The sequence below is a fragment of the Brachyistius frenatus genome, unplaced genomic scaffold, assembly GCF_029030835.1.
Source record: "Brachyistius frenatus isolate BFR_SWC_R1_liver_20210118 unplaced genomic scaffold, ASM2903083v1 Contig_202, whole genome shotgun sequence".
Taxonomy (NCBI): Eukaryota; Metazoa; Chordata; class Actinopteri; family Embiotocidae; genus Brachyistius; species Brachyistius frenatus.
The window spans coordinates 514,254-542,165 of record NW_027210801.1 but is presented as its reverse complement, the minus strand read 5'-3'; the positions used below and the strand labels follow the sequence as shown (position 1 = coordinate 542,165).

Here is a 27,912-nt window from a genome sequence, read left to right as displayed (position 1 = left end):
AGAGTTGAAGTCAAGTGGAGAACCTTGCTTTAAAAAAAAAAAATAATAAGACTCCCCTCCTCCTGATTAACTCAATTGATAAACAGAAGTGAAATGCCTTTTTTAATGAACATTTTAGGCTTCTGGTGAAATGAAATCAAAGTTGTAACTTCGGTAAAATGTGCATGAATAATTTTTCATTCTGGATTTATTGTAGTTAATAAAATACAAATGCCACATCAACTATTTTGTTTCTATTTATTGCTTGTATAAATGCATTCTAAACAATTTTTGGTAAAAATAAAATCTATCAATTATAATCATAAATAAAATCATCACAATGACTTTTACATGACATTATATTGCACAATTATAAGCCTTCACAATAATCACAGAACACAAGTGTTGCTGTTCAGGTTGTATCTCAGGAGTATTTAAAGGTCTGTGGCCGATGACACACTGGTTGCCTTTAGAGGGCAACAGAAAATCTGAACTTCAACTGTCCTTAATCAATGTCTTAATCAATAACCGTAAATTATCTCCTTCCAAACAGTGAAATTGTTTACCCAACCGTCATGATTTACAATAGAACAAACTATTTTACTTAAATTTGTTCATGCACAGACCTGGGATTTCAGTAATTATTTCAATACAAAAAAAAAATGGAGATGTGACTCACATAATGTCAAAAATAAAAATGTGTTCTCCTTTAAATGTAGGTTTTCTGGAGAGAGACTTCGACTGCTGTCCAGATAGAAAGATGTCAAACTCCCATGTGGTTTCTCCTTGTTCACACAGGCAGGTTTAGATGTGCACCACAACAATGTCAAACATCAGCCCCTTTCAGCCAGGCATCAACTCAGCTTTTTATCATTTCACAACAAAGTCTGACCAACACATTGCTTTCTGTCCGAGGTTAGCCCACTCCCTGTCTAGCTTGGCAGTTTATGATTGGTTAGCTACGGCAAGGCCTGGAAGATGAACCAGCACAGCCTTCATTTTGTCATTTTAGGTTTATGCGTGTTCAGATGTGGTCCACTTCCGCCCTGAGTTCGGGACACAGTTCCTTGAGTAACATTTCCATTAACACCTAACAAAAGCAATGAGACAAAATCGTTAGATATGTGTCTGAAGTTACATGACAAAATTAATTATATGAAATCTGGATTCATGACAATGATGATGTTTGATGAATTATATGTGGTTCTTACATAGAGAAGATGTTTGTTAGCACTGGCCTCCTGCAAAGCATTGAAGATCTTGATGATTCCATACCGAGCATTCTGCTGGCCAACTAGATTTGCTAATGCATCTGATTAAAATAAAAATAATGATCATAATTGAAAAAAAAAAAATCACTATAACCAGTTAATACATTTAAGAGAGTGTTTGCATGGGTTGCTACCTGGGATATTGTCAAGTAGTTTCTGTTGAGCCCGCTCCTTAGTCTCACTGCGTTCAGAATCCGTTCGGACCTTGACATGCAGTGCCAACTTCCCACTGGGCCAGAAGGTATCCCTGAACACACTGATATAACACACCAACATCTGTTCACAGAAGATCCAGTTTACGGTGTCCCGGATCTGTCTAAAAAAAAAAAAAAAAAAAAAAGCATAAAAAAATGCCTTGAAGCTTTAATCTTAGAAAAATACTCAATTCGTGTAAATTCGATCACATCAATTTCTAGCATGATAAAATGGGTTAAAAAAATATCCAGTGTCCAGATCCAGTCTCAAATCTGTCAATAAAGCCATACATACCAGAAAGTCTGTTATGTACCATAATCTAGTCTGTTGTTTGTTGTCTTTGGTTCTACAACCAGCTCAGAGCTGTGAGGCATCAACATCAACATGCTAATATGTTTACATTGACCAAGATGAAATGTGGATGTGAAGCAGGTATAATATTTATCATGTTTACCTGTTTAGATTAGCATTTTACCATGCAAATTTACACTAAACACAAAGTAAAGATAATAACGACGGGATTAGTTTTGCAATTACTTAGTTATAAATTAAAATATTGGAAGAACATTTCCTGGAATGAATGTGCATACCAAATGAACTGCCAATCCATCCAATATTTGTTTGAAACATTAAAAAAAAAAAAAAAAAATGGAAATTCAAGTTATTTAGTTTCCTCTTCTGGGCACCATGAATGTCTGTACACAATTTTATGCCCATGTATCCAATATTTCCTTCAGCACAAAAGTTACACAACGCCCCACCATCATTGAAGTCACTCAATTTGCTATAAATGTATCTCCTAGCAGCAACAACATGAAATGCTATCAAGTCCCTTGTGAGCTTGTCGCTCAAATGAGGCATCAAAATGACCATGAATAAATTTAGAAATACCCAATTTTCAAACTAATTTATGATTATACTTCTTGCGGTGCATTAAAATGAATTTTAACAAAGTGTTACAATTGCTGTATTAATTAAAAACAGACTTTTTGAAAAAAGTGATAGCCCTTAGCCAAAATGCCACCTTGCTATTACTTACTTGTTGATAGTTCGCCCAAATGTCACCTGGACTAGTGCAATTAGAGTCTTTCTCACCCACTTAAACACTGAGCAGGAAGACAAACAGACAATGGGAGAAGGAAACTGATCAGATAAATTCACTTAGGTGTAGTTAGAGCTCATCATTTTGTCAGTGTGCTGCTCACTTCCTCTGAGTTCAAAAATCTCTCCTATGAGCATGAAGCAGGGTTCTGCCAGAGCGTCTTTCCGTCCATCTGGTTCATCGCCATAGTCTGACACGTCACTGTCATCGTCACCATCCTCCTATAAACAGCAATTGCACATAGCATACATAGTGTCCACAGTGGCCCATGAATTAGTGCTGCTTAACCAGCTTTGCATGGGGGCATACCTCTGTGTGGGAGAAAAAATCTCCAGGTAACCTCTCAAGGAAGGAGGCCAGAGAGAAAGAGGATTTCTTCTGAATAGACATCACCTTCAAACAATAAACAAGATACTGTTACTATAAACAACTACAAGCAACGAACAAACTCATTTGGATACAGAACCTTCAGGACGTTCTGAAACGTGATCAAGTTATGAGTGTAAATCTATAATATACAGATATAGAAATGTTATCAATGTACAACTCCTGATGTTAATGATGTCTTTATGAAATTAAGTCAGGAATGAGTTGTGGGAACCAGCTGTCAGTTACTACTCTGCTCTATCCTTGAAGCTGCACACTGCCATAAACATTAGAATGGAATAGATCAAATGATTAGCTAGTGTCAATTGCCGCTACAATCTGGTATATTTATAGATTATATCTGGTAAAACTCAGTACCACTCACTAAATTCAAAGGTTCATCAAGTGAAAATAAAAACTCAACTCAGAAAGCTGTAGCTGTTGGTCTAATGTAGCAACAATCTCATTATAATAATTCACAGGGTTTTTGGTTTAAAGCAGGACAAGAGTTAATGAAGTAAAGACTGACAATGTACATATTTCACTTCGACTGAATGAATAAAAGTAGCTAACAATAGCAACTGTTCATTCATTCATTCAGTCAACTAAAAGAATATTAAATCCTCAACTTGTAGATATTCAATATAATTCATGTTAAGTAAATAAAGCATTAAACATAACAACACATCCTATGTGAAGGCTTTGAGGAGGGAGGGATATATTTTTCTGAATTAAACATGTGTGTCATTTGAAAATGATTAGTATTAGTAAATGTATTAGAAATTGGTTACCTTGAGGTGTTCTGGAGATGGGCTAAGGAACGCATAGAGAGCCTCTGACTGGCAAAGTCGCTCATCTGTCAGCAGACGCTACAACACACACACACACACACACACACACACACACACACACACACACACACACACACACACACACACACACACACACACACACACACACACACACACACACACACACACACACACACACACACGCACACACACACACACACGCACACATACACAGCTAAGGTCATCACCAATGGCTGTGATTATGACCTAGAAGGAGACAATCTGAGCACAGATTTGGAAATTGTTCTCTATGCATGTGAATCCACACCACAGGTACTTGTACCTCAGAGGTAGTTCTGCAGTAGGCAAAGGGTATGTGCCAGATTGCAAATTGCCTCAAACTAATCTGAAAATTTAGAAATTAGCTACAGTATTGGATACTAGCTGTCAGAAAAAAAGGTTGCATTTTACTACCCTAGAGTGTAGTTATGTTCACGTTAACAAGGGTTTGCTTATAGATATGAAGAGAAGCATTTATAAATCTGTTCCAACTGATGGTGTTATTTAGGTTTCTTTGTTTTGTATGGTTTGCTTGTTTACCTGGAGAAAGGTATTGAGCTGTGTTTTGCTCTTGTCTAAAAACTTCTGGTCGATGGATTTGAAGGGAAGTTTACTGAGTGAGGGTAACTGGAGTTTCTTCAATGATGGAAAACACTGAGAAAAAGAGACAAAAACTTTAGCGAGTGATTTTACACTCATGGGAGACACAAAACATTGCTGCCAAAACTGGATTTTTGTTTGTTTGTTTCAGATATTTAGCTTACTGTTATTTTTGCAGATACATTTAATACTATACAGTGCTTTAACAACTATAAAATAATGCTGCAAGTGTCAATTTGCTGGTTCAAGCAGCCCTTTTGTGCTCAAAAGAAGGAAGTCGTGGGCAGCAACAAGCAGGTTGAACATGAATATCTATCAAGTTTTTCTCTTTTTGACTGTTAATTATTGCGTTACCGTGAGGCCAATTAGATCATATTTTTGGAGGCATTAGCACATTATGTCCAGTTGTGGTACCACATTTCCTAGCTTATTGTAGTTAATATAGCTAGTATAATAATAAACAGGCAATGCCTACATGCACCAACCAATATGTCACCTCATATTTTGTTAAAAATAAGGGCTCAGCTTATACGTACTGTCCAAACATTTAGTTACATTAAGTTCATCCAGTTGTGAGTTATGCAAACTAATGCAAAATTGAAGTTAAAGACACAAGCTTAATTAAAGCTGCAAGCAGCGTTGAATGGGCACTTGCACACCCATGCCCACCTGCAGGCTTTGCATTTTCCAACATTTCAGGTTTTTAGATGTTATGTCCTGCGTGGTGTTACATGATGTATTGCACATTTTCTATCACTTCCTATGTACACTATGTGCATCATCAATGTCTTTTTGGACATAATTTGAGCTGGATCCTATGAAATTGCTGGTAGAAGAACATGAAAGTATAAAACCATTTCCTGTTGCCAGTAGATGGCACTATGACTAGGACTGAATATTGGCATGTAAATGTCTTTAGGCCGTGACTGTTGTCAAACATGTAAAGTCTGGGAGATATTTGACAATGTACATCAAAGTTACAACTTAGAACTTAATGGCAAAAGCGCAAAATGGCTGCCATGCCATGGACATGCCCTTAAATGAAATGAGTTTAATAAGTTTTCATTCCAAAGTTCTTACAATTGCACAGACCAGATTTTAAGTTGCTCTGATAAATTCTGTAGGAGTATAACACGTGGAAATAAAACAAAATGGAGACTAAATAAAAAATGGTCAACTTTCTATTGACTTTAGGGAATAGCGCCATGATACTTTTTTTTTAGATCTCGATATCATGCACGTGTACTGAATTTGGTATGAGTGGGTGAAAGTTAATGCAGGGGATGCACTTTATGGGTTGCTACAAAGCCATTTTGCCACACACATGCTGGAGACCCCCTTCAGATTTCAACAACTCATTGCGGTGAAATCCAAATTCCTTGCATTACAATCGAGCCTTTGCATTGTTCAATGTTCGGGCTGTAATAAACCAAAGCGAAAACAATAGGGTACTGCCGCTTTGGGGCTTGAACCACGAACAGACTATACATCAGATATACTAACTAAATGCTGGCATGTCTCCAGATCTCGCTGTCGTCAGATTGAATCTAAAACCAGTGTTTCACCTACCATTGTCTTGGGGGACTGCACCCGCTACCCGACTAATGAGGATTTATTGTTTTTATTTTTAATTCAGCTTTTAGCCACATTGATGGGTAGATTTAATGGTGCTCTCAGGACCAAAATGACCCAAACTACAGATGTGAAATTCTCAAGAGAATGTGTGGTGGTAGAGGGAGACAAGTGAGAGACAGAATTGATTCAACTTGACCTGAGTGGGTGCAAAGTAAACTAAATATGGGTTATGTTTTTATGCATTTAAAAAAAAAAAAAAAAAAAAAAAATTGTTGAAAAAAATGCAGTTGGACAGAAAATCTAGGCGTCGCATCATTGTATACATTTCGATATAATAACATATGCTTTTGTGGTTTGAAGAACTTAAAACTTAAAACATTATTTTTTCTACTTTTCAAGGACTATAAGTTAGGCACTGGAAATGCTTTAAGGAGACCTCAGTCTCTACTTTTTGCATTGTATAATTTTAATAATTTTTTGAAATTTAAAAGGAGCAAAGTGCTGCAGAAAGACACAGTTTGTTCCAATGTGGAGGAGAGGAGAAGCATAAAAACAGCAAAACGTTTCTCCAATAGTGGTATTGCAGTCGATTCATAAAACCAGGGCGGTAGCTGCTTACTGACGAAAGTAAACATCCATACACAGTTTTGGAGTTCTGTTACCTCTGTGAGTTTGCGGTGCAACATCTGGAATTCAGTGAGTTTCCTCTGGACGCTCCAGCGACTGTTGGCTGTTTCCTCTCCTTCTACCAGGCTAACACACACACTGTAACAAGCAACAGTCTCACCACCTTCCTCTGTAGCCTAAACCACAAACACATATACAAACATAAACAACAACTTTTCAATTAAATTTAGTTCAATTCAGATTTATTTATGTAGCCCCAACGCAGGGCACTTAACATAACAAAGTTCTTACGACAGAACCTTAAAACATTATAAAACAAAAAAGAATCAAACATTTCAACAGTTCCCACGTGAGCAACAGCTGGGAGGCAGAATGTATTTCACTATAAAATATTATCAGTAGAAACATCTTTTCATAATTGTGTAGAGGAAATTGGGACTTTGGGCGTAATTCAATCAAGAGTAGAGGGTGTGGAGATGGATTCAGAGCTTCATCGCTCAGAGTGTAGCGATTATTAACTTGAGTGACATTGTTGGAAAGCTCAAGTTGTGCAGTTTAATAGATAGGATACGCTATATCTATCTGTGATGAATAGTCGCTGCGCAATTCAACTGAAAAAAAGGGGTTGGAATTTGGTGCAATTTGCATCCATTGGGTTCTAAGGGTTAATGGTTTAGATAGCTTAAAGTGTTCATGAGTTTTTGGCTCCTCAAAAACTGCTGGTGCAACATTTACACTAATTATATTGTTGATCAAAGGCTTAACAAGATAGATCACAAGATTTGATTATGGACACTGAACACATCAAAGCACGAGGCTGGTTCAAATCATGTCTGTCATAGATTTCAATTTGTTCACTTCAATAATGCCTGTTCCATGTGCTCAAATGTTAGTTGTAGAGTGCCAAAGGGTTCGGTATTAGGTCCGATACTTTTGCACTGTACATGCAATATTGTAAGGAAACACTGCTAAAACTGCCATTGTTATGTATCTGATACACAGTTATAGCTATCTATAAAAACAGATGAAACAAATCAATTACTACAACTTAAAGATGTCTAAAAGACATAGAGGCCTGGATGTCTTGTATTTTTCTACATCCAAATTCAAACGAAACTTAAGTTATTGTATTTTCCCCTAAACACCCAAGAAATTCTTTGTCTAATAACATAATTACTCGAGATGACATTGCTTTGGCCTCCAGCCCCGCTGGAACCTTGGATTCATTTTTGATGAGGATATGTCCTTCAAATCACACAAAGAAATTCTCGAGGACTAAAATGAATAAAATTAGGAATATCCTGACTCAGCAATGTAGAAAAGCTGACTAATACTTGTGTTACTTCCAAACAAGATTATTGTAATTCTTGTTGTCAAGATGTCAAAATTACTCCTGCAAAAGCCTGCAGTTGATCCAATATGCTGCAGTAAGAGTATTGACATGATTTAGCAAGAGAGATCTAATTTCTCCTGTTTTAGCTTCGCTTCAATGGCTTCTTGTAAAAGCAAGAATACAATTTAAAATTCTTCTGCTGACTTAAAAAGCTATTCATGGCCAAGCTTCATCTTATCTCAAAGAGCTGATAGAACCATACGAGCCTAATAGAGCTCTTCGCTCGCTGAGTGCTGGCCTGCTTGTGGTTCCTACAGTTTCCAAAAGTAGAATGGGAGGCAGAGCCTTAAGCTTTCAGGCCCCTCTCCTTCAAAACCAGCTCCTTGCTTTGGTTTGGAAGGCAGAAACCCTTTCTACTTTAAAAGAATAAGGCTTAAAACTTTATTTATTTATTATTTTTGGGGTTGAATCAGGTGACCTTGAACCATCCCTTAGTAATACTGTTATAGCCCTAAGCTGCATGATGTAATGAGGACCTTTCTTCTCTCTCTTCTCTCTTCTTCTGCTTTATCTAATTACAACCTGATCCTAGGTCAATCCATTACGGCTCACTAGTTTCTAAAGCTTAAGTAGAATGAGCCATCTGTTGGTTTCTTATAATAAATGGAATCATTATTACCTCAGCGGCTGTAATAGTAGCCCTCCAGTGTCCCAGGTTTTCGCACCACCAGTCAGTCCTTGTGATGTGTTGCTGAAGTTCACTGTGCTCTCTCTCCATGGCTCCTATTTCTTCTTTTAGTTTGCTCACTATCTATAAACACATCAGAAACTGATTTGAACTAAAAAGTCATTGTTAAATCAACAAAACAAAACAAGATTAATGAATCACTATGGAAGGTAGTTTTCAATTCAAAGATATTTTTAAACCTCTTTATCAAACTTTTGTCATAAGTGTTGTGGATATTCTTCCCCAAATAAAAAATAACTGTTATAAGAGCGGAAAAAGAAGCTTTTATACAGATCAGACATACTGTAGACCATTTTCATAGCAGACATTTTGACTTGTTATTGTAGAGAACGCACAGGTGTAATATTTATTAATGGCTCAGTTACATTAAGTTTCCAAATACGCCTCCGCTAAGTGGAATGCAGCCATCAGTGATAGTCAAGTCTAAATGTCTTCTCTAAAAAAAGGTCTATTGCTTACATTTCACCTAATTCACAAAGTCAACATCCTGATCCCGCAGACAAGTTCAAGGTATCACAATGGAAGGGACCCACTAATTTTGATATTGTTTGCATGTTTTATACTGTCCTGTTATGAACTTTTAATTCTGGTTTTAGCATATTTGCTTGCATTTTCTTACCTTTTTGTCTGGTTTGGGTGCATTCTGGATAGAGCCCAGGGCCTGCCGCTTGTACTCCAGTTTGTCATAGAGTTGGCGTAGTCGAGTTGCAGCATAGCTGGCCTGTTCATTGATTCCTTTACTGCCCTCATCACACACATCTTCTCCTGCATCAAGACCCTGGCACTACACAGATAAATAACAATAAATATTCATAACAAACCATAAAGACTTGGGACAACGTACATATACAAAACTACAAAAAGAAAAATGTCAAGTTCAAACGGTGAACATTCAGAAATGTGTGCATATATCTTATCTATATATATATATGTGTCTGACCCCTTCCTCCTTTTCCTCTGTGCTACACCGTGATTGGCTGTGCTGCTCATCTCGTTTGATCAGCCTATCATAGAGGTCAGAAACCAGGAAGGAAGGGTAGTAACGCTCTCTCATTGACTCAGCCACCTGGAGGATGTTTGAGAGAGACAGAAATGCTTTGCTGTCAATGTCGAACATCTCAACACTAAAATGAAAGAATACCGTTACTTGCACATTTCATAGTGAAAAGTAAACAACCCTGCCAAACAATATCATGAGTTCTTTTGACATTTCTAGGGAAAGACATTCACTATCACCCACTATTTAGAGAAAGTTACAGTTACAGTAACAAAAGTAGCATTTACCTGTTCTTGTAGTCTAACAAAGACTTGTGTTCCTCTGTTACCAACCAGACTCTGCTGGATCTCCTTCAGAAGAAACCTTTCCACTGGAATCTCTCTGCTTTCCACAAAGAACTTCTGGTAGATTTCTCCTACGATTTGGGGCACCTCATTCTGTCAAACACACATTTACAACCAAATAACTGCTTACTCAGTTACTCAACAGTGTTGTTGTGCTGTATGATTCCCACTATTCCACAGTGTAAAATATATCCACTTGACATGACATTTGCTGACAAGGTGTGTTGGTATTTTGGAACAGAATATTCCAATAAGAAATTCTCTAAGGATAAACACTAAAAGTTAACCTATGACTAAAAACACTTCATTTAATTTTTATGCACCACCCACTGCAACCACAAGGGGCTTTAAGCAACAACTCATGTATGCAGTAGTCTTTAAGACTTATAAATAGTTTAATATCATCAAGCATTCCCATTTCTAACCTCTTGCAGAATATCCCTGCTTAAATGCTCTCCTGGTAACCCCCTACCAGAATAACAAAGGCATCTCTGGAGCTCTTCTAATCACTGGCTAGGATAAAAGTAATTTTAAAAGATAGGATACCTAATAAGTTGTTTTTACTTTTAGTTCTAAAAGTAAAACTAGAAGCAATGTTGGGCTAAACCCCCTGCAATGCATTTACAAGTTACCTTGTTGGCAGTTTTCAGTGTTTCCACAAGTTCCCAGAAGCTTATCAGAGCTCTCTTATCGACTCTCTCCATGTAAACTCTGAAATGCTCTCTGTAACCTGGATTGCACATGATGTCATCAAATTGGAGAATCTGAAAGGGGAGAGGGGAGAGGTCAAAGACTAATACAAATCCAGAAGCATTATAGACAATATTCAAAAACAATAACCCTTAACCAAAGTTATGACAATGCCCTTAGTCTTACAATAAATTTAGATGGAGTTTCCCTGAGTTCATATTGGATAGAATATTATGAAAATATTACTTTCAATCATTCAAGTGTTTCCAGAGATTCTTTCGCACCTAAAGACCACACCAGCTGCATCACAGCCTGCATTATATGAATCTTACCTTCTGACTTTGAGGCTCATCGCTGTCATCAGCTCCTCCTTCCTCACTGTTCTCATAGTTTGGTCCACCCAGGAGGCGGATCCGTTTTTCACATTGTTTCTTAGCAACAGTCAGCTGATTGATGTATCGTTTCATATTTCTTGCCCTTAGCAGGTCTGCCTTCATGGCTGCCGACTCTTTACCTTTTCGCTCTAAGAGAAAGCAGTAGATGGCATAAAGTTGGAGTCATGTCTGGTCAAACATTAATACACAATAAAGCAGTCGCCTTGTGTCAAGCCACTGAATCAGTGGTCAGATAAAGTTGGTACACAATGCTAATCTGATGTTATGAATGTTGTGGCTTTTAACAAATGTAAAGGTACTTAAAATTTTTGTGGCACAGAATTACTAGTTTTAGGCCTTTTAATATATTTCCGAGTACATATACTGGCTATTACACACCAATTCCGAAACTCATTGGCATTTATCAGCTTCTTTATATATTTAATGGACAGACGTCATACATTTTCTCTTCAACTGGTTTTGTTGGGTTCAGTTAGTGTGGATAACAGCTTATCTTTTGGGTAAGATGTAAAACTTTGCTCATTGCATAATGTAAAAAATAGGCATATAAGAAAATAAAAGAATTACAAACTAAACTAAACTAAACATTGTAACTAAACAACATGACTACAGAATTTTGTAAAGGCAATACCTAGAAAATGAATGCAAATCCTAAACCGTGAGGAAAAAAGTAATACTGTATATGAAAAATAAAATTTGTGAGCAAAAAACAAGTCAAGTACACTAGACAACGATTTTTAGTCTCATGCCTTTACCTCTGTTAGTTTTTAACCATATTAGTTATACGGCTATTGGCCGTTTCTATTGTGAGTCTACGACATAGTTCCAGACTTGTCTTGACTATCAGCCAACATTGCCATTTTTATGTAGCCAATTCTTTAGGTAATGACCCAAATACCTGCAAAAATAAAGATATTCTGTTCAATCTCAGCTGTACTTTGTTTAGTGCTAATTAGCAAATGTTATCATGCTAACACATTAATATAGGATTATGAACATTACCTTTTAAGAATTAGCATAGTGTTGTCATTGTGAACATGTTTGTATGCTCACATTAGTTCCTAAATACAGCCTCACAGAGCCATTTGGCAACTGATTCTTAACCCCCCATTGGAAGTCCTTGTTCTTTAACCTTTAACAGAGGGGGAACTCAGTGCCAACAGGCTACATAGCAAGTGATTGAGACATATCACAGGTCATTCCAGACTTGACCCCACAGCTCTCTAAAAGACCCTTAGAGTTGCTGCAACAATTAGAAAAGTGGAGAAATCTACTTTATTACGAATTACGAATACTTCCCAACTAAATGTCCAGATTTTCCAAGGTTTAAAAAAAAAAAAAAATCCTGTTTTGGTAAATGCAATCTCTATAACATACAGTGAAATGTAGTATTATCTGTACCCTTTTGCTTCTTGAGTTGAGGCAAGCTGCTGATGGTAGTGGCATGAATAATCTCTACCACTATCTGATACCTACAAAGAGATGTAGAGAAGACAAAATACATCAGTTGTTATGATTAATTTATACAATTGGGTTGTCTTGAGTTAATAAAATGAACATTACTCAAGTAAATAAGATATAAATACAGTGTGACATATCAAAATGGCAAAATATTTTATGCGCAGTATTTCTAAAACATATAATACATTATGTAAACATGTGAAAAAATGAGTCAATATTTACAGAATGAATAAAATATATCAAGTCAGAACTGTGCCACATTTAGATCTTGTACTTTGCTGCAGAGAGACTGTCGGTTTACATGGTAACCCATCAGCACTGTCTGGTTAATATGTTTGTTGTTCTGTATTTATATACAGCATGGCTCATTTCAGGAATTCTATCTAGGTACAGGACAGTCTGAGTTTAATGAGGCAATGTAGGCGTATACATGGATGTGATGTGTGCTGCTGCTGTCATGCCTGAGTTGTTTGAGAAAATTGACATCAGTAGAAGTTGATATTAGTTTGACGAAGTCTTCATAGGAGGCAGCGTAGGTGTAGGCTTTCTTCTGCTGCTCTGCCTGCTGCTCCCTCTGCTCCAGCTGAGACAGCAGCATCCTGTTTATGGAGTCTGGATCACTGAGCACCTCAACTAAAGGCTTCAACACTGGAGCGCACACACACACACACACACACACACACACACACACACACACACACACACACACACACACACACACACAAATACAAATACAAAGACATTAAGGTATAAATTAAGACATTGAATGAATGCAGTTAAGAGTTTGAATCACTGAAAAAAATAAGGGTGACTGGCTGAATAAGTTCATTGTAAAGTTACACCATTGGTCAGCTGAATGCTGCGAGACTAACTGATGACATTACACCATTGGTAGGCCAAATGCCATGACTTCTTTTATCTGTTTCAAATAAAAGTCCTTGTTGTGTAATGCTTAATAAAAACACCTTAAAGAACATCTCACAGGTTAATTGGCAACAGATCATGATTGGGTATAAAAAGAGCATCCCAGAGCATTACTAGTGAAGACTGGGAGGGGTGCACTACCCTGTGAAAAACTGCATGGGCAAGAGTTCAACCATTTAATAATAATGTTATCGATGTAAAATTTTGAAAGAATTTGGGGATTGCATATTCTACGATACATTATACCATTAAAAGATTCGGAGAAATGAGGGAAATCTCTATCCAAAGGACAAGGCTGAAAACCAATATTGGATGGCCGTGATCTACGGGTCTTCAGGTTACATTGCATTAAAAACAGACATGTCTCTTTCGTGGAAATCACTACATAGGCTCAGGAACACTTCTGAAAACCAATGTCTGCGAACACAGTTCATCGCTGCATTCGCAAATGATGCCATGCAAAAAAGAAATCATATTTAAATATGATCCAGAAATACCGTTGCCTTAGCTGGGCCTGAACTCATTTAAGTCCAGACCTATCACTCATTGAAAACATGCTGCATCATAAAATGAAAAATATGACAGAGGGGACCCCAACTGTTAAGCAGCTGAAATCCTTTATTAGGCAAGAATGGGACAACATTTCACTTTCAAAACTCCAGCAACTGGTCTCCTCAGTTCCCAAATGTTTACAGAGCATTGTTAAAAGAACAGGTAATTCAAAACAGTGGTCAACATGCCCTTGTCCCAATATTTCTTTATGTTTTGCCGGCATAAAATTCCAAATGAGAATGAAGTTTTAAAAAACAAGAACATTTCCCTGCTTCAACATTTGACATGTTTTCTTTGTGCTGTTTTCAATTAAATAAGGGTTTACATAATTTGCAAATCATTGAATTCTTTATCTATTTAAAGAGACTGGACTAAATTAGTTTTGAATATTAAGTATTAAATGATTTGGAGCACTGCAAAAATAAAGAAATAAACTTTCTGAGGCAACTCAACTTGTAATACAAACAAACCCGGAGACAAAAGTCTCATAGCTGGTAAATTAAAGATAAAGTACCATAGTCTTGCATCCCCTTAAGTTCTGATGACTTTAGTGAGGCAGAAAAAAAAGTATATTTGACAACAGAGTTCATGTTCACTTAATCAGATACAATCAGAGTATAGTCTCATACACTAATAGTCTCAGTACCTTTAGTAGTGATGACCTCTGTGAGGCAGCAGCGTAGAGTATGTGATTTGGCATCCTTTTGTGGCAGCAGACATAGCAGCAGTATTCTGGCTACACAGCGGAGAAAGGCCAGCTCTGAGTCTGGGCTGACCAAACAGGGATGGAGAGGAAAAGGCCAAGCACATTCCTCTGGTCTGGATGCACACATTAAAAATATACGTGATTAAGACTGGGACACAGGCAGAGAGACACAGGGCTTGTTTTAAAGTGTTATTCTGTCACAGGTAGATGGCCGATCATATCATTTATATAAAATTCAGCTTCAGTGACAATGCTCATGCTGCCATTGTTATTCACACTTGTTATGTCACATCTCACTGTCTTTGTTCCTAAAACATGAACGAACAAGACACACCCCATGCCTAAGTTGCAAGACTATGTGGGAACCATCACTCTGGGTGCAGGTTCTAGGTGTCGTGTGTGTGTGTGTGTGTGTGTGTGTGTGTGTGTGTGTGTGTGTGTGTGTGTGTGTGTGTGTGTGTGTGTGTGTGTGTGTGTGTGTGTGTGTGTGTGTGTGCGCGCGTAAATATGTGCGCGCGTATGTGTGTGCGCGCGCGCGTGTGTGTGTGTGTGTGTGTGTGTGTGTATGTGTGTGTGTGTGTGTGAGTGTGTGTGTGTGTGTGTACCCAGCAGATGCTGAAGGAAGCAAGTGTGGAGGATTTTATTGCTATTTACATTTTATTGAATTGCACTGGTGCACTTGCATGGACACTGGTGGAAAAAGTGAGCTTTTGAGGAACAAATCAAAGGTGAAGCATACTTCCTGATAAAGTGTCAGTCCTCTCTACAAAGAAAGTTGAGGTCAGACGTTTATGAGCATCAATAACCCAACACTAACAACACATTAATTTACTGCCTTTCCCTTTTTGGACTAAAGCAGCTTTCACTACTTAGAATTTTGTGTGTGTGTGTTTGTTGTTTATGTACCTTGAAGAAGCAGCCTTGAGGTCAGTGAAGTGTGAATGGAGGATTCGGATGCTGTCATAACACACTACATTGACAAGGTCTATGTCAGCAAGCCTGGATCTCAACTGGCCAATCATTTGCCACCAGTCCTCTGACAGCATGGAGTACAACTGGCCCTCATCATGACTCAAAGGAGTGTACCAGGACAGGATGTAGTCTCTGTAGGCGTAGTCAAACACTGGGTAGAGACAGAGAGGAAATTAAATCAGTTTTTGTCAGAGGATGAATATGACAGAGACAGCTGCAGCAAAGAAAGATTAAAAAGCGTAGTATGTCTTTCCATTAAAATTTGAGTTATCTGACTAAAAATAAATACATTCAATTCAATTTTATTTTTATAGCGACAGAACCAGGCTCAGAGGTGGACGGCCAAATGCATTGACCGGTTGGAGTAAGGGGGGGGAAAGAGACAGAATAGGACAGCATAGCGATCCAAGACAATTGACTATTGGTGAGGCCAGTAATTCCAAACCACAAACATGTAGCTCCAGGTAAGAGGCATCTGCAATAGAAAGCACAGAACTACACAAGAGAGAAACTGCATAGAGGGAAAACAATACGATACACAAAAATATGGAAGAGAGAAAGCATCATGGGAGGTCCCCGAGCAGCCTGGTTCCGGGTCACCTGAGCCAGCCCCAACTATAATCTTTATCAAAAAGGAATGTTTTAAGCCTAATTGAAAAACCAGAAAGAGTGTGTGGGTCCCGAACTGAAGCAGGGAGCTGGTTCCACAGGAGAGGGGCCTGAAAGCGGAAGGCTCTGCCTCCCATTCTACAGAAAAGCTAGGCCTATAAACAATGGCTTTTAAGGTTTTAGGTTTTCTAAACAAGGAGAGCAGTTTCAACTCTGCTCAAACTTAAATAAACTCAGCTGAGACACAGAACAACACAAGAGCACTACCCAGTTTCATTTCCTCAAAACCCAGGTGTAACACTTGAAAAAAAGTCACAAGAGTGGCATGCCTTCACAAAACACAGCCTGTGACTGCAATATGGAATACATAGGCTACATCTTCTGTACAAATAAGTGCTTTAGATGCTTTTTAAATATCATATATATATATATATATATATATATATATATATATATATATATATATATATATATATACAGTGGGTACGGAAAGTATTCAGACCCCTTTAAATTTTTCACTCTTTGTTTCATTGCAGCCATTTGCTAAAATCAAAAAAGTTCATTTTATTTCTCATTAATGTACACTCAGCAACCCATCTTGACAGAAAAAAACAAATGTAGAAATTTGTGCAAATTTATTAAAAAAGAAAAACTGAAATATCACATGGTCATAAGTATTCAGACCCTTTGCTCAGTATTGAGTAGAAGCACCCTTTTGAGCTCGTACAGCCATGAGTCTTCTTGGGAATGATGCAACAAGCTTTTCACACCTGGATTTGGGGATCCTCTGACATTCTTCCTTGCAGATCCTCTCCAGGTTGGATGGTGAACGTTGGTGGACAGCCATTTTCAGGTCTCTCCAGAGATGCTCAATTGGGTTTAGGTCAGGGCTCTGGCTGGGCCAGTCAAGAATGGTCACAGAGTTGTTCCGAAGCCACTCCTTTGTTATTTTAGCTGTGTGCTTAGGGTCATTGTCTTGTTGGAAGGTGAACCTTCGGCCCAGTCTGAGGTCCAGAGCACTCTGGAAGAGGTTTTCTTCCAGGATATCTCTGTACTTGGCCGCATTCATCTTTCCTTCAATTGCAACCAGTCGTCCTGTCCCTGCAGCTGAAAAACACCTCCATAGCATGATGCTGCCACCACCATGTTTCACTGTTGGGATTGTATTGGGCAGGTGATGAGCAGTGCCTGGTTTCTCTACACATATCGCTTAGAATTAATGCCAAAAAGTTCAATCTTGGTCTCATCAGACCAGAGAATCTTATTTCTCATAGTCTGGGAGTCCTTCATGTGTTTTTTGGCAAACTCTATGCGGGCTTTCATATGTCTTGCACTGAGGAGAGGCTTCCGTCGGGCCACTCTGCCATAAAGCCCCGACTGGTGGAGGGCTGCAGTGATAGTTGACTTTGTGGAACTTTCTCCCATCTCCCTACTGCATCTCTGGAGCTCAGCCACAGTGATCTTTGGGTTCTTCTTTACCTCTCTCACCAAGGCTCTTCTCCCACGATTGCTCAGTTTGGCTGGACGGCCAGGTCTAGGAAGAGTTCTGGTCGTCCCAAACTTCTTCCATTTAAGGATTATGGAGGCCACTGTGCTCTTAGGAACCTTGAGTGCTGCAGAAATTATTTTGTAACCTTGGCCAGATCTGTGCCTTGCCACAATTCTGTCTCTGAGCTCCTTGGACAGTTCCTTCGACCTCATGATTCGCATTTGCTCTGACATGCACTGTGAGCTGTAAGGTCTTATATAGACAGGTGTGTGCCTTTCCTAATCAAGTCCAATCAGTTTAATTAAACACAGCTGGACTCCAATGAAGGAGTAGAACCATCTCAAGGAGGATCAGAAGAAATGGACAGCATGTGAGTTAAATATGAGTGTCACAGCAAAGGGTCTGAATACTTATGACCATGTGATATTTCAGTTTTTCTTTTTTTAATAAATTTGCACAAATTTCTACATTTCTGTTTTTTTCTGTCAAGATGGGGTGCTGAGTGTACATTAATGAGAAATAAAATGAACTTTTTTGATTTTAGCAAATGGCTGCAATGAAACAAAGAGTGAAAAATTTAAAGGGGTCTGAATACTTTCTGTACCCACTGTATATATATATATATATTAAGTATTGCAATTGAGAATTGTAAATTCTTGGAAGGAGTGTGTTTTAGTATTCTAAATAGCACTATTTGTGCACAATGTTCAGATTTAATTTCCTCAAAACCCAGGTGTAACACTTGATAGATGAAGGGTGCTTCGTTCAGTCATTCATCTACTTTTTCTACACACTTTTCTGCATCCATCTGGGGTCTGGGATCCATCTGAGAGCTTATCCCAGAATTATTTCGGTGAGAGACGAGCTATAAATGGACACTTCATTAATCTATTACAGGGCTGGCGCATAAAAACACTTACAAAAACATACAACCTCTCGTACGCACACTCAAATTAGGTAACTACAGACAGATTGTAGGACAAAAGCCAAGCACCTGGAGAAAACTCGTGTAAAATCATGCGCAACTAAAGAACTAGTGCAAACTTCAGACAGACGTCTACAGCTGAATGGTGGATTTCAACATAGGACGCTGAAAGGGAATTAAATCCACAGTGTAGATGATTCTTTAAATATGAGGCATAAAATATCAGATTTTACTGCTTGTTCAAACAACGTGGCACATAACCAGTTAGTACTAAGCGGTTACTGTAAATTTTGCTAATTTTGACAACGGATGCATAATTGTTCTCCCAACTATTGTTATTAGTGCAAGTAACTTGGACTGAGATGATAATTCAGGCAGGAAATTTGACTCCATCATAGGCCACCGTGGAAAGCACAAACCAGCAGACTGCTAATTTGGTGGGATAACTCAAATTGTTGATGTTAGGGGTAGCAGACTAGTGCTTTACATGCTTTTTAAATATCAATTCAACAAATACTGCATGCATAGTGCAATTTCTTACAACTGTCCGGGTGTAAAAAAAAACTCATGCCATTTAACACAACAGTATGATTAGACTGATGCAGAGAAGTGCAAAGATTGGTAAATAAATCTCATGGGAAGACCACATTTCCTATAAATCCTGTCATTTCCTGTTTTCCTTTTTTTTCCCTGTCAACTAGCATGGAGTTTATTTTGTTTTGATGATGAAAAGAGAGGTTGAAGAGCTGTGCTGACTGTAAATGAGGAGATATTTCTGTTGATAAATTTTGGGAGGAACAGCTCATGCTGATACAACTTCAAAACAGCTTCAATTGAGTATCTGTATTGCAGGGAAATCTCAGGAAATTTGAAAAATTGCCAGCTCACGCAGATATTGTGGAGATTAGTTAAACAGGCATTAAGTATTGCAATTTAGAATCGTGAATTCTTGGGAGGGCTGTGTTTTAGTATTCTAAATAGCACTATTTATGCATTAAAGGGAAGATTATACTGTGAAATTTCAAATAGCATTAACACTGCATACCGATGTTCAGTTTTGCTTTGAAGGACAGGCCCTATTGCCCCATCTTTGAATCATAACAAGCTAAATTCCATAAACAATGTGAATGAAATCAATCTATCTTTCTTTTTGATCTGTTAACTAAATGAAACATCATTCAGCCCTTAAAAAACTATAAGCACTTTAACATCTTTTAATGAGTAACTGAAAAGCAGACAGTTGTACTAGGGTTCACCAAGTCTGCTCATTAAATTTGATCAGATCTAAGCTGTAATTATTTATCAATATGTGTGCTGCAGATATACCATGTATAAAATGTACCCTCCTTTCTTACATACAACAGCCAGCTTTGGCAGGAACATCAGCGCTCTGTTTACATTCACCAAAAGGGTTCAGTACATTCTCTGTTTGTCTGCCTTGGCTTTGACCCTCCTCCCATGCTCCAAAGACATGCAAGTTAAATGAACTGGTGACTTCTGCCTGTAGAGGAGAACGACTGAGTCCTGTGACTGCACTTGTACTGAGAAAATTATCCAGTAAAGTGAAAAGCAAGTTTAGCTTTCAGTTACTAAGAGACCTCAGACCAATCTTGCATGAGTAGATTTGTTCCATCTTTCAATTTCCACATCAAACTAAATTGTACTTGTATATCACCTCACTTCATGTCTACAGTAATAAAAAACAATTCCAAGAATCTCAAATAGAAGTATAAATATGGTTTAAAAGTACTTTTTAGTGGTTTCTTATATGTTGCTCTGTTGCTCCTATGTTGCTCTGTAGTAGAGGGGTCTGAATGCTAAACTGGCCTGCCTGCAGTCCAGACCTGTCACCCATTTAAAAAATTTGGCGCATCGTGAAATGAAAAATACAGCAAAGGAGACCCAAAACTGTTGAGGATCTAAAATCCTATATCAGGCAAGAATGGGACAATATGTCACTTTCAAAACTCCAGCAATTGGTCTCCTCAGCTGCCCAAACGTTTACTGAGTATTTTTGAGACATGTTGCTGGCATCAAATTCAAATCAAGCACATATTTTTCATAAAACAATAAAATTTCTCAGTTTCAATATTTGATATGTCATCTTTGGTGTATTTGCAATTAAATATGGGTTTACATGGTTTGGAAATCATCACATTCTTTTTTGATTTACATTTTACATAGCTTCCCAACTTTTTGGGAAACGGGATTGAAACATTTTGTACTTACGCTTAATTAAAAGTGTGTTGTTACAATTAAGCTGCGTACTTGAAATCCTGTTTGTGTATGCTAAAGGACTTTTTGTTTTTGCAGTTTGTTGTGGACCAGAATCACAGGAAGTCAGTAACAGGAAGCAACTGTCTTGTGACCAGTAATCAGGAAGTAAGGAATCATGGCTCTGAGGGCTGTCATATTAGCATAACTAAAGGATGTTTAGTTGGTATGTTTTGGCCTGATTTTCAAAAGTTTGAGGTCAACGGTTGTTCAATAATTAATTAATTTAGAGCCTTTGTTGTACTTTTATTTTCCTTAGCCTCTCCTCTGCTCCTTACTGGTTGAGCTGTGTGTGAATGAAGCGGGGGTGGAGCCACCCTTTGTGAAGCAAAGAATAGAGGAGAAACAAGAGAAAAAGCGCAACTGTCAATTAAACTGAGCTAAAAAAAAAATTAAAAAAATACAATATGGTGGCTTCCAGGAATGCTTGTTGCAGGAGAAGCTGCAAATGTGTCATACAGTTACGCTGATTAACGGTATGATGTCATTACATCAACAGGTTACAATTATCACAATATTGGTTTTTGTTATGGTATTAAAAATGATGGTATTTATTTATCATGAATGATATAAAAAAAAAAAGTCAAAACTCAATGGGGGTATTGGACTCCCTCACTTTCAATTTTACTATTGAGCCTGTAACATTTTGGGTTCAACCATCCAAGCATGATAGTAACCCAGCCTATGTGCAGATAGAGTAGGTGACATCTAGTCCTACCCCCTTAACTGTACTCCCTCTCTCATCGCTACCTCTGCCTTACAATTATACAAAGGATAATACAATTATTACCCAAAGCCACGGTCCAAAAAAAGGGGAACAGTTTGGATGGCAAAACAGCGAATTTCTTTCTCCATTGTGCTTTCGCTATTCTTTTCCTCCCTCTATGATTGATATTTCATTTGAGGTATGAGTTAAGCGTAACGGTATTTAATTGATGAAAGCTCTTTTTAGTGTGTGTTAAATTTAGTTTGCCACAAAGTAAATTTTATATATATACATATATATATATATGACACTGCAATCAAACTTGATATTCACCTAGAATATAAATCCTGATTGTATTTCACTTCTTGATTTGGTGACATCACAAGACTGGTCAGTCTCAAGTGAACACTTGTATATCTGCTACAGATGTAATTAACCTTGTTAGTATTTTGCCTATTAAAAACAAACAAATGGAATAACGACCCGCCATCAGAAGAACCGTCTGGGTTTTACACCACCTCAACTTGTTTCCCAGCACGTTTTGAGTTAGATATCTGGTGGTGACAGTTAAGTTCTGTCTTTAAGTGCCTATCCTCCTCTTGCTGGAATGATTTATTTTATCCTGCATGTGGTGGTGGAGACACCGATAACATCCTGCTGGCTATTCAGCAGACTTTTGAAAACAATTAAAGCTCTATCCATGTTTTACTCTTTTTACTCCTCACCACTTTTGTAATGGCTCCTCTCAGGCTTTTGTCCTCTTGCTTTTTCCTGTATGTGTTTCTTTATATTTTCAATTGATAAACCTCAGACTACTTACATCTGTCATAGAAAACCAAACAAATTGTATTACTTTCTTTACTTGTCCATATTTTCTATCTGTCCACATATCACTGTATCACATAACTTCCCTTCACATTCCCTTCTTTCTTCTAATTTGATGACATTCAGCCAACCTGCAATGTAACTTTGATCTCTCCCTTACTCAGTGACAGACACTCGCTTTATAGCTCTGGCTCCACTGTTGCAGTCCAGCCAAACATATTATATTTGCGTTATGTACCTACTTTATGAGTACCCATTTATTTTTCAGCTCAGTGTGAGTCTCTCTAATCTGTGTTTGTCACGGTGTGGAGCAGACACTGGTGAAAAGGGAGCGAGGGGAGATTTCCCACTCGTTAATTGATCATGATTATAGCATTGTTCTCCCAGAGGGAGTAAAAAAAAAAAATAAAGAATAAAAAAAAAATGCTGAAATGGATCACTAAAAATACTTGGGTGGCTGTTAGTATACAGTACCTAAGCGGCCCACCCATGTAAGTCTATGTGTGGAAAACACTGCATATTGTTCGAACCTTCCGCAAATTACTCAGAAAAGGGTGGCAAGCTACTGGTAGCTCAGAGGCTTGTTTGAATGGTCAAATGGAGTTACATTTCAAAGTGGAGAAGGTTTTAGAGGAATTGAAACTTCGATCCATTCTATTCAATAGCACACATTTTTCAGAAAACTTTGAATATTGTAAAACAAAATGGTTTTATGTCAGTACACTCAAAAACATTTTTATATATCAATGGTTTCCATTGGAGAAAGAATGCAAGAGAAGTTAGCGACCGAAAAACATACTGAAGAATAAAATGGCCAAACAAGCAAACATGCTGACTCAGCATTCACACTAAGTAAAAACAGAAACAGAAAAATGTATACATCAAAGGCAATAGTTCACCCGCACAGTAAGTAAAACCTATTAATGTCATCATATACTTGTGGCATACTACGACCAAAGGACCTTTTAAAAACACATGGGAGGATGTGGAAATACACACTCTCAGTGTAAATCCTATAGTCATCTGTTACTTGGCAGCCACACATATGTGTGTGTGGGTGTTTTTTGACCAGGGCCTTCTGGTGGTAAGTGGGAGAGATCAATGATGGTCATGGTGACTGACAAAAACAGAACTCCATCAGTTAGCAATTTCCTCAATAACAGAAGTTGCATTTTGCAAACAGTCAGACACAAATCAAAGAGCAAAGACACTGCTTTGTGAGGGCTGTGTAAACGCTGAATTTTCAAAGTGAAAACAGTGCTATTTTTTTAATAGGGTAATTACCCTGTGTTTGTCACAATTACCCTATTAAAAAAATAGCACTGTTTTCACTTTACTACTGTACTACTACTTTACTACTCTACTGTAAATTTACAGTAGAAATAGAATTTAAAATCTACTGTTTTATTATAGAAATGTATGGTATGTGTTCATGGCAATCATACTGTAATACTCATGATTTTTAATTTGATCATAAAACTGGAGATAACATAATGGTAACAATATTTTGACATTTGTTTATGTTAAGATTGCAAACAGCAGCAACAAGCATAACTGAAAGCAAAATCCATTTATAGAACTATGAAGGGCATTACATAATATGTATATATCATTATATATTGTATATATATAATTTTTATATTTACAATTTAGACAATTAAAATTGCAGAAAGGAACTCCGGAGCCAATACGAAGTGAATTCAAATGAAAGTGGTCGTAAATTCAAACCAAAATCCTTGAGAAAAAAAAAAGAAGAAAACTGTAATAAAGGTGAAAATGCATATTTTCCTCTTACACATTGTAAATGATGTTAAAATGTAAGAGCAAAAGTAAAGCTTTAAAAAAAAAATGGGCACAGTTGACTCTCAAGTGATCTCAAGCATCTGACTGTCATGTGATCAGGTTGAAGAATCCTGATTTTCTGATGTATTTTGTTCTTCACGCTTGCTCTATCTATAAAGAACAAGAGATTCTTCAAACATTTTCAGAAAACTATATAGATTTAACATGTTTTTTTGTTTGAATGTTTGTCTTGATGTCCGCCACTAACTTTCATGTAAAAAAAAAAAAGAAAACTTAGAACTGATTAAAATCTCTTACCTCTAAACAGTATTTCCTTGAATGTGGACATAACATGTCATAAAACACAAGCAAAGATGACTCATTACCGTCCTTCAGGGCTTTGTCCACATTATGTGACACCACCACCCGCCTGCTCTGGATTGACTCCTGCGCTGGCACCAAAAAACGATCCTGAAAACAATGAGACTATCAGATCACTTCTTTTTCACTTCAAGCACGGATGTGGACAACAACATAAACTCAGGAAATATTGGACAACAACAAGAAGAGAAAGAAACGAAGTAAGAGAACTGTGTCTAATGAGCCTAAAATTCCTAACAAATGAGGCAGCCAAAAATTTGTCATAGTTTATTCAACATGTCTGCCAGATAATTGCTTGGGACAATATTCCTCCACTGTCAACATCAATAAATCATCAGCACACAGCGGCAAACAACACAGCTGAAAAGCAGCTGTGGTTCTGTGGCTCCTGTTAAGGCAAGCCACCAGCCAGTTGCAAGGACACAAACACATTCCTAAAGAATAAATAACTATTTATTGTGTCTATTTATGTCTTCATATTTTTTTGCTTGTTTATAATTAGACTAAATCAAGAAACGTGATTCTACCTTATCTATTATAGAAAAACACAGTTAAGACACAGTCATATATTCTATATATAGAAACGATGTGTAATTATGTGATATCATAGGGAGTTGGTAGATATGTTGATCATTATCAAAAGTATACTGAATGTTACTAATGAGTTTGAAAAAGGGGGATACCAATATCATACCATGAGCTGGTTGAAGAACTCCGGCCGTGCAGCTGACTGTCTTCTGTTTCTGTCAAAGCAGCTGACTTTGGGAGGACTTTTCCTGACTAGCAGAACAAAGCTCCCAGCCAGGAAACACAGTAGGGCGAATGAAACATAGATGAATAGCTTCAAGAAGAAAGAGGTGAGAGTCAGGCCTCCCCAGGCCAGCTGAAACACTACTGCTGCCACCACGCCCAGGCAGAAAGCAGGTATAAACCGGAAAGAGGAGCCGACGGAAGAGGTGGAGGTGGCAGACATAGGCCCCTCTTCTCCTCTGGTACTGCTACGCCTTCCAGCCAGTGGTGTAGTGCTAGTTGAGGGGGTGGGCATGCTGCGACCCCACCATCCATATATGTGTTACTGCTATTTAGGCTTAAACGTTGGTTCGCTAATCTATACGTCAAATCCAAGCGGTACGGTGCACACTCGCGTATACACTCGACTACAACACCGTTTCCAAGAAGAGGCATCCCAGCTCTGACATCTCCTCTCCGACCTGCACCGTTATGGTTGCTACGTTCGTAGCATCGGCCCACCCGGCAGCAACAGGCGAGGAGCCCGCTAGTTTCGTCATACAAAACGATAATCCAGAGGGTACCAGGCCTGTCTTGGAGTAGGTGACAGGAGCTGACAGTTGCCCAGAAAGCAGACGGAGAGGGACCCGGGGCGATGGGATGGATGGAGCAACAACCGCCGTCACCTTGGAGACAAATAGTTGGAAGGGTAGCTTAGTGACTGTTGCTAACCTACTAGGCTAGCAGGACGCTCTGCTAGAAAGCAAGTATATATAACTGTGACATGCTTTGTGACAAACATAAAATTACATACAAATATAGCTATGAGGGAAACTGTCTAAATAGCGCATGGACTTGCTACTAAGCTAAAAGCAATAAATGCAGCCAGCTATTCAGCTGACTTGGTAAGTAACAGAGTCAACATTAGCGAATGTTAGCTTACTCACCTATCGTTAAAAAGTGTCCGATAACAACACAACATTTTGGATTTCCTCTCTGTAAAAGAATACACCAGAGGCCTTGTAATGGCGTAGTAAAATTATCATAAACGAAGCGACAAAATATGCGAGGTCCAAAATCTCGGAATGATAAACCAAGTAAGTGTTGTTTCCTCGAGCTCCAGCTGACCGAATCTCTCTGAGCCCTGGACGGTGAAGGGCTGTCAGCCAATCAGCACCTGTGTTAACCACCGACGGTGCGCCTGTTTTCTTTCTTGCGACAGTTCAGGTGGACGGGGCCTGACACTACGAGCTGTGCATGCAATGGGAAAAAAAACACCGCCCAACAAGGTAGCTAAGCATACCACTAGATAAAGGATCATGTCTGGTTTCTCTGATGATCGATTTTTCTTACAGATACAAAGCGCTCTTGTGTGTAAAGACAAAATGATGTTTTTACAGTTATAATTATATTTCAGCCATATTAACTGGATCATTTTAAACGTAGTCCTGGACGCAACTACATGATTGTATTTTTTATTTTCCTTATCTCTATTTTATAAAATGATAATAAACAGGCTATAATATTGTCATAGGCCAATTGCAATATTCGGAATGACTGGTATAGAAGTGACAGGTCATTAATTCCTGAAGGCCTGATGATTGTTTTCTTCTAAACACCCAGAAATAATTAACCCATTATAATTCATTTTCTTACAGAAACAAACAGATCGACTACTTTTCATTAGTGGGTCGATTTTTATCATCTTGCACAGCAACCATGTATAGATGTGCAACAACAACAACAACACAACACACTAAAACACTACAAATATTTGCTGTCTACTCAACAATTATAAGATAAACAGTGCACAGTGAATCACCTCTTCACAATTTGTGCACATCACTGTTAGAACAATGCCATTCAATAAAAAGAACATTTGTAATGATGAGGTTTTGCTCTACTTTTTGCGGATTCTACCTGCTCATTCAGGAAGTGGACACCAGAAGCCAGCGAGTCTTTGAGGTAGGCCTACTGCTTTGAATGTACAGACTGGAATGTGCTATTGGAAGGAAATGACATGGACTCTGACACCGATAAAATGGTTAAATACATCATAGATTACAGTATCCCTAGACCTCCATACTTAGAGACAACCCTGAAAAGATGGGTATAGATCCATCCTTCACTTCCTGGATCACAGACTACCTGACAGGATGACCACAGTTTTTCAGGCTGAGGAGCTATATCTCTGGGACATTAGTAAGCAGCACTGGGCCACAGGGTACTGTTCTAGCACCATTCCTGTTCACACTGTACACAGCAGACTTTAAGTACAAGTCTGAGTCATGCCACACCCAGAAACATTCTGATGACACTGTTATTGTGGCTTCTATCGAGAATGGGCAGGAGAGTGAATACAGGGACCTGACGTGGCTGGAGTGACAAAAACTATCCTTCTGCACACCTAAAAGACAAAGGTGCCATGATTCCTGTCTTTCCGTGTGTATGTGTGTGCTACTCAGGAGGTGTCATTGTGTTATATGTGTTACTACGACTCAGAC

General features: G+C 38.2%; 1 protein-coding gene across 2 annotated transcripts; it reads right to left on the bottom strand.

Annotated features, from left to right (window-relative positions):
- Positions 1–169: 169 nt before the first annotated feature.
- snx25 (sorting nexin 25) lies at positions 170–26,555 on the bottom strand. Of its 2 annotated transcripts, XM_069718903.1 has the most exons (22): positions 26,356–26,554; positions 25,374–26,094; positions 24,685–24,769; positions 15,623–15,839; positions 14,657–14,829; positions 12,996–13,182; positions 12,475–12,545; positions 11,011–11,201; positions 10,621–10,752; positions 9,932–10,081; positions 9,588–9,713; positions 9,267–9,431; positions 8,579–8,710; positions 6,602–6,742; positions 4,305–4,418; positions 3,705–3,782; positions 2,857–2,940; positions 2,651–2,768; positions 2,485–2,551; positions 1,385–1,566; positions 1,191–1,291; positions 170–1,069 (listed from the first exon to the last, which is right to left on the bottom strand). In XM_069718903.1, exons 2-22 carry the CDS (start codon positions 25,722–25,724, stop codon positions 1,004–1,006), a joined length of 2,931 nt encoding a protein of 976 aa, XP_069575004.1. In that variant the 5' UTR covers positions 25,725–26,094; positions 26,356–26,554; the 3' UTR covers positions 170–1,003. The 2 variants fall into 2 exon arrangements, with proteins under 2 accessions (XP_069575004.1, XP_069575005.1); XM_069718904.1 differs by lacking the exon at positions 4,305–4,418 and having other exon boundaries at positions 26,356–26,555.
- Between the last annotated feature and the right edge of the window lie 1,357 nt (positions 26,556–27,912).

Bases quoted from the DNA above. Each gene is read 5' to 3' on its own strand.
- snx25 (XM_069718903.1), bottom strand. From the start codon at position 25,724: ATGCCCACCCCCTCAACTAGCACTACACCACTGGCTGGAAGGCGTAGC. The intron at 15,840-24,684 runs GTAATGAGTCAT...GTCTCTACCCAG, and splicing joins GGACAAAGCCCTGAAGGACG to TGTTTGACTACGCCTACAGA. The intron at 12,546-12,995 runs GCATGACAGCAG...ATCTCTTTGTAG, and splicing joins AATTTTCTCAAACAACTCAG to GTATCAGATAGTGGTAGAGA.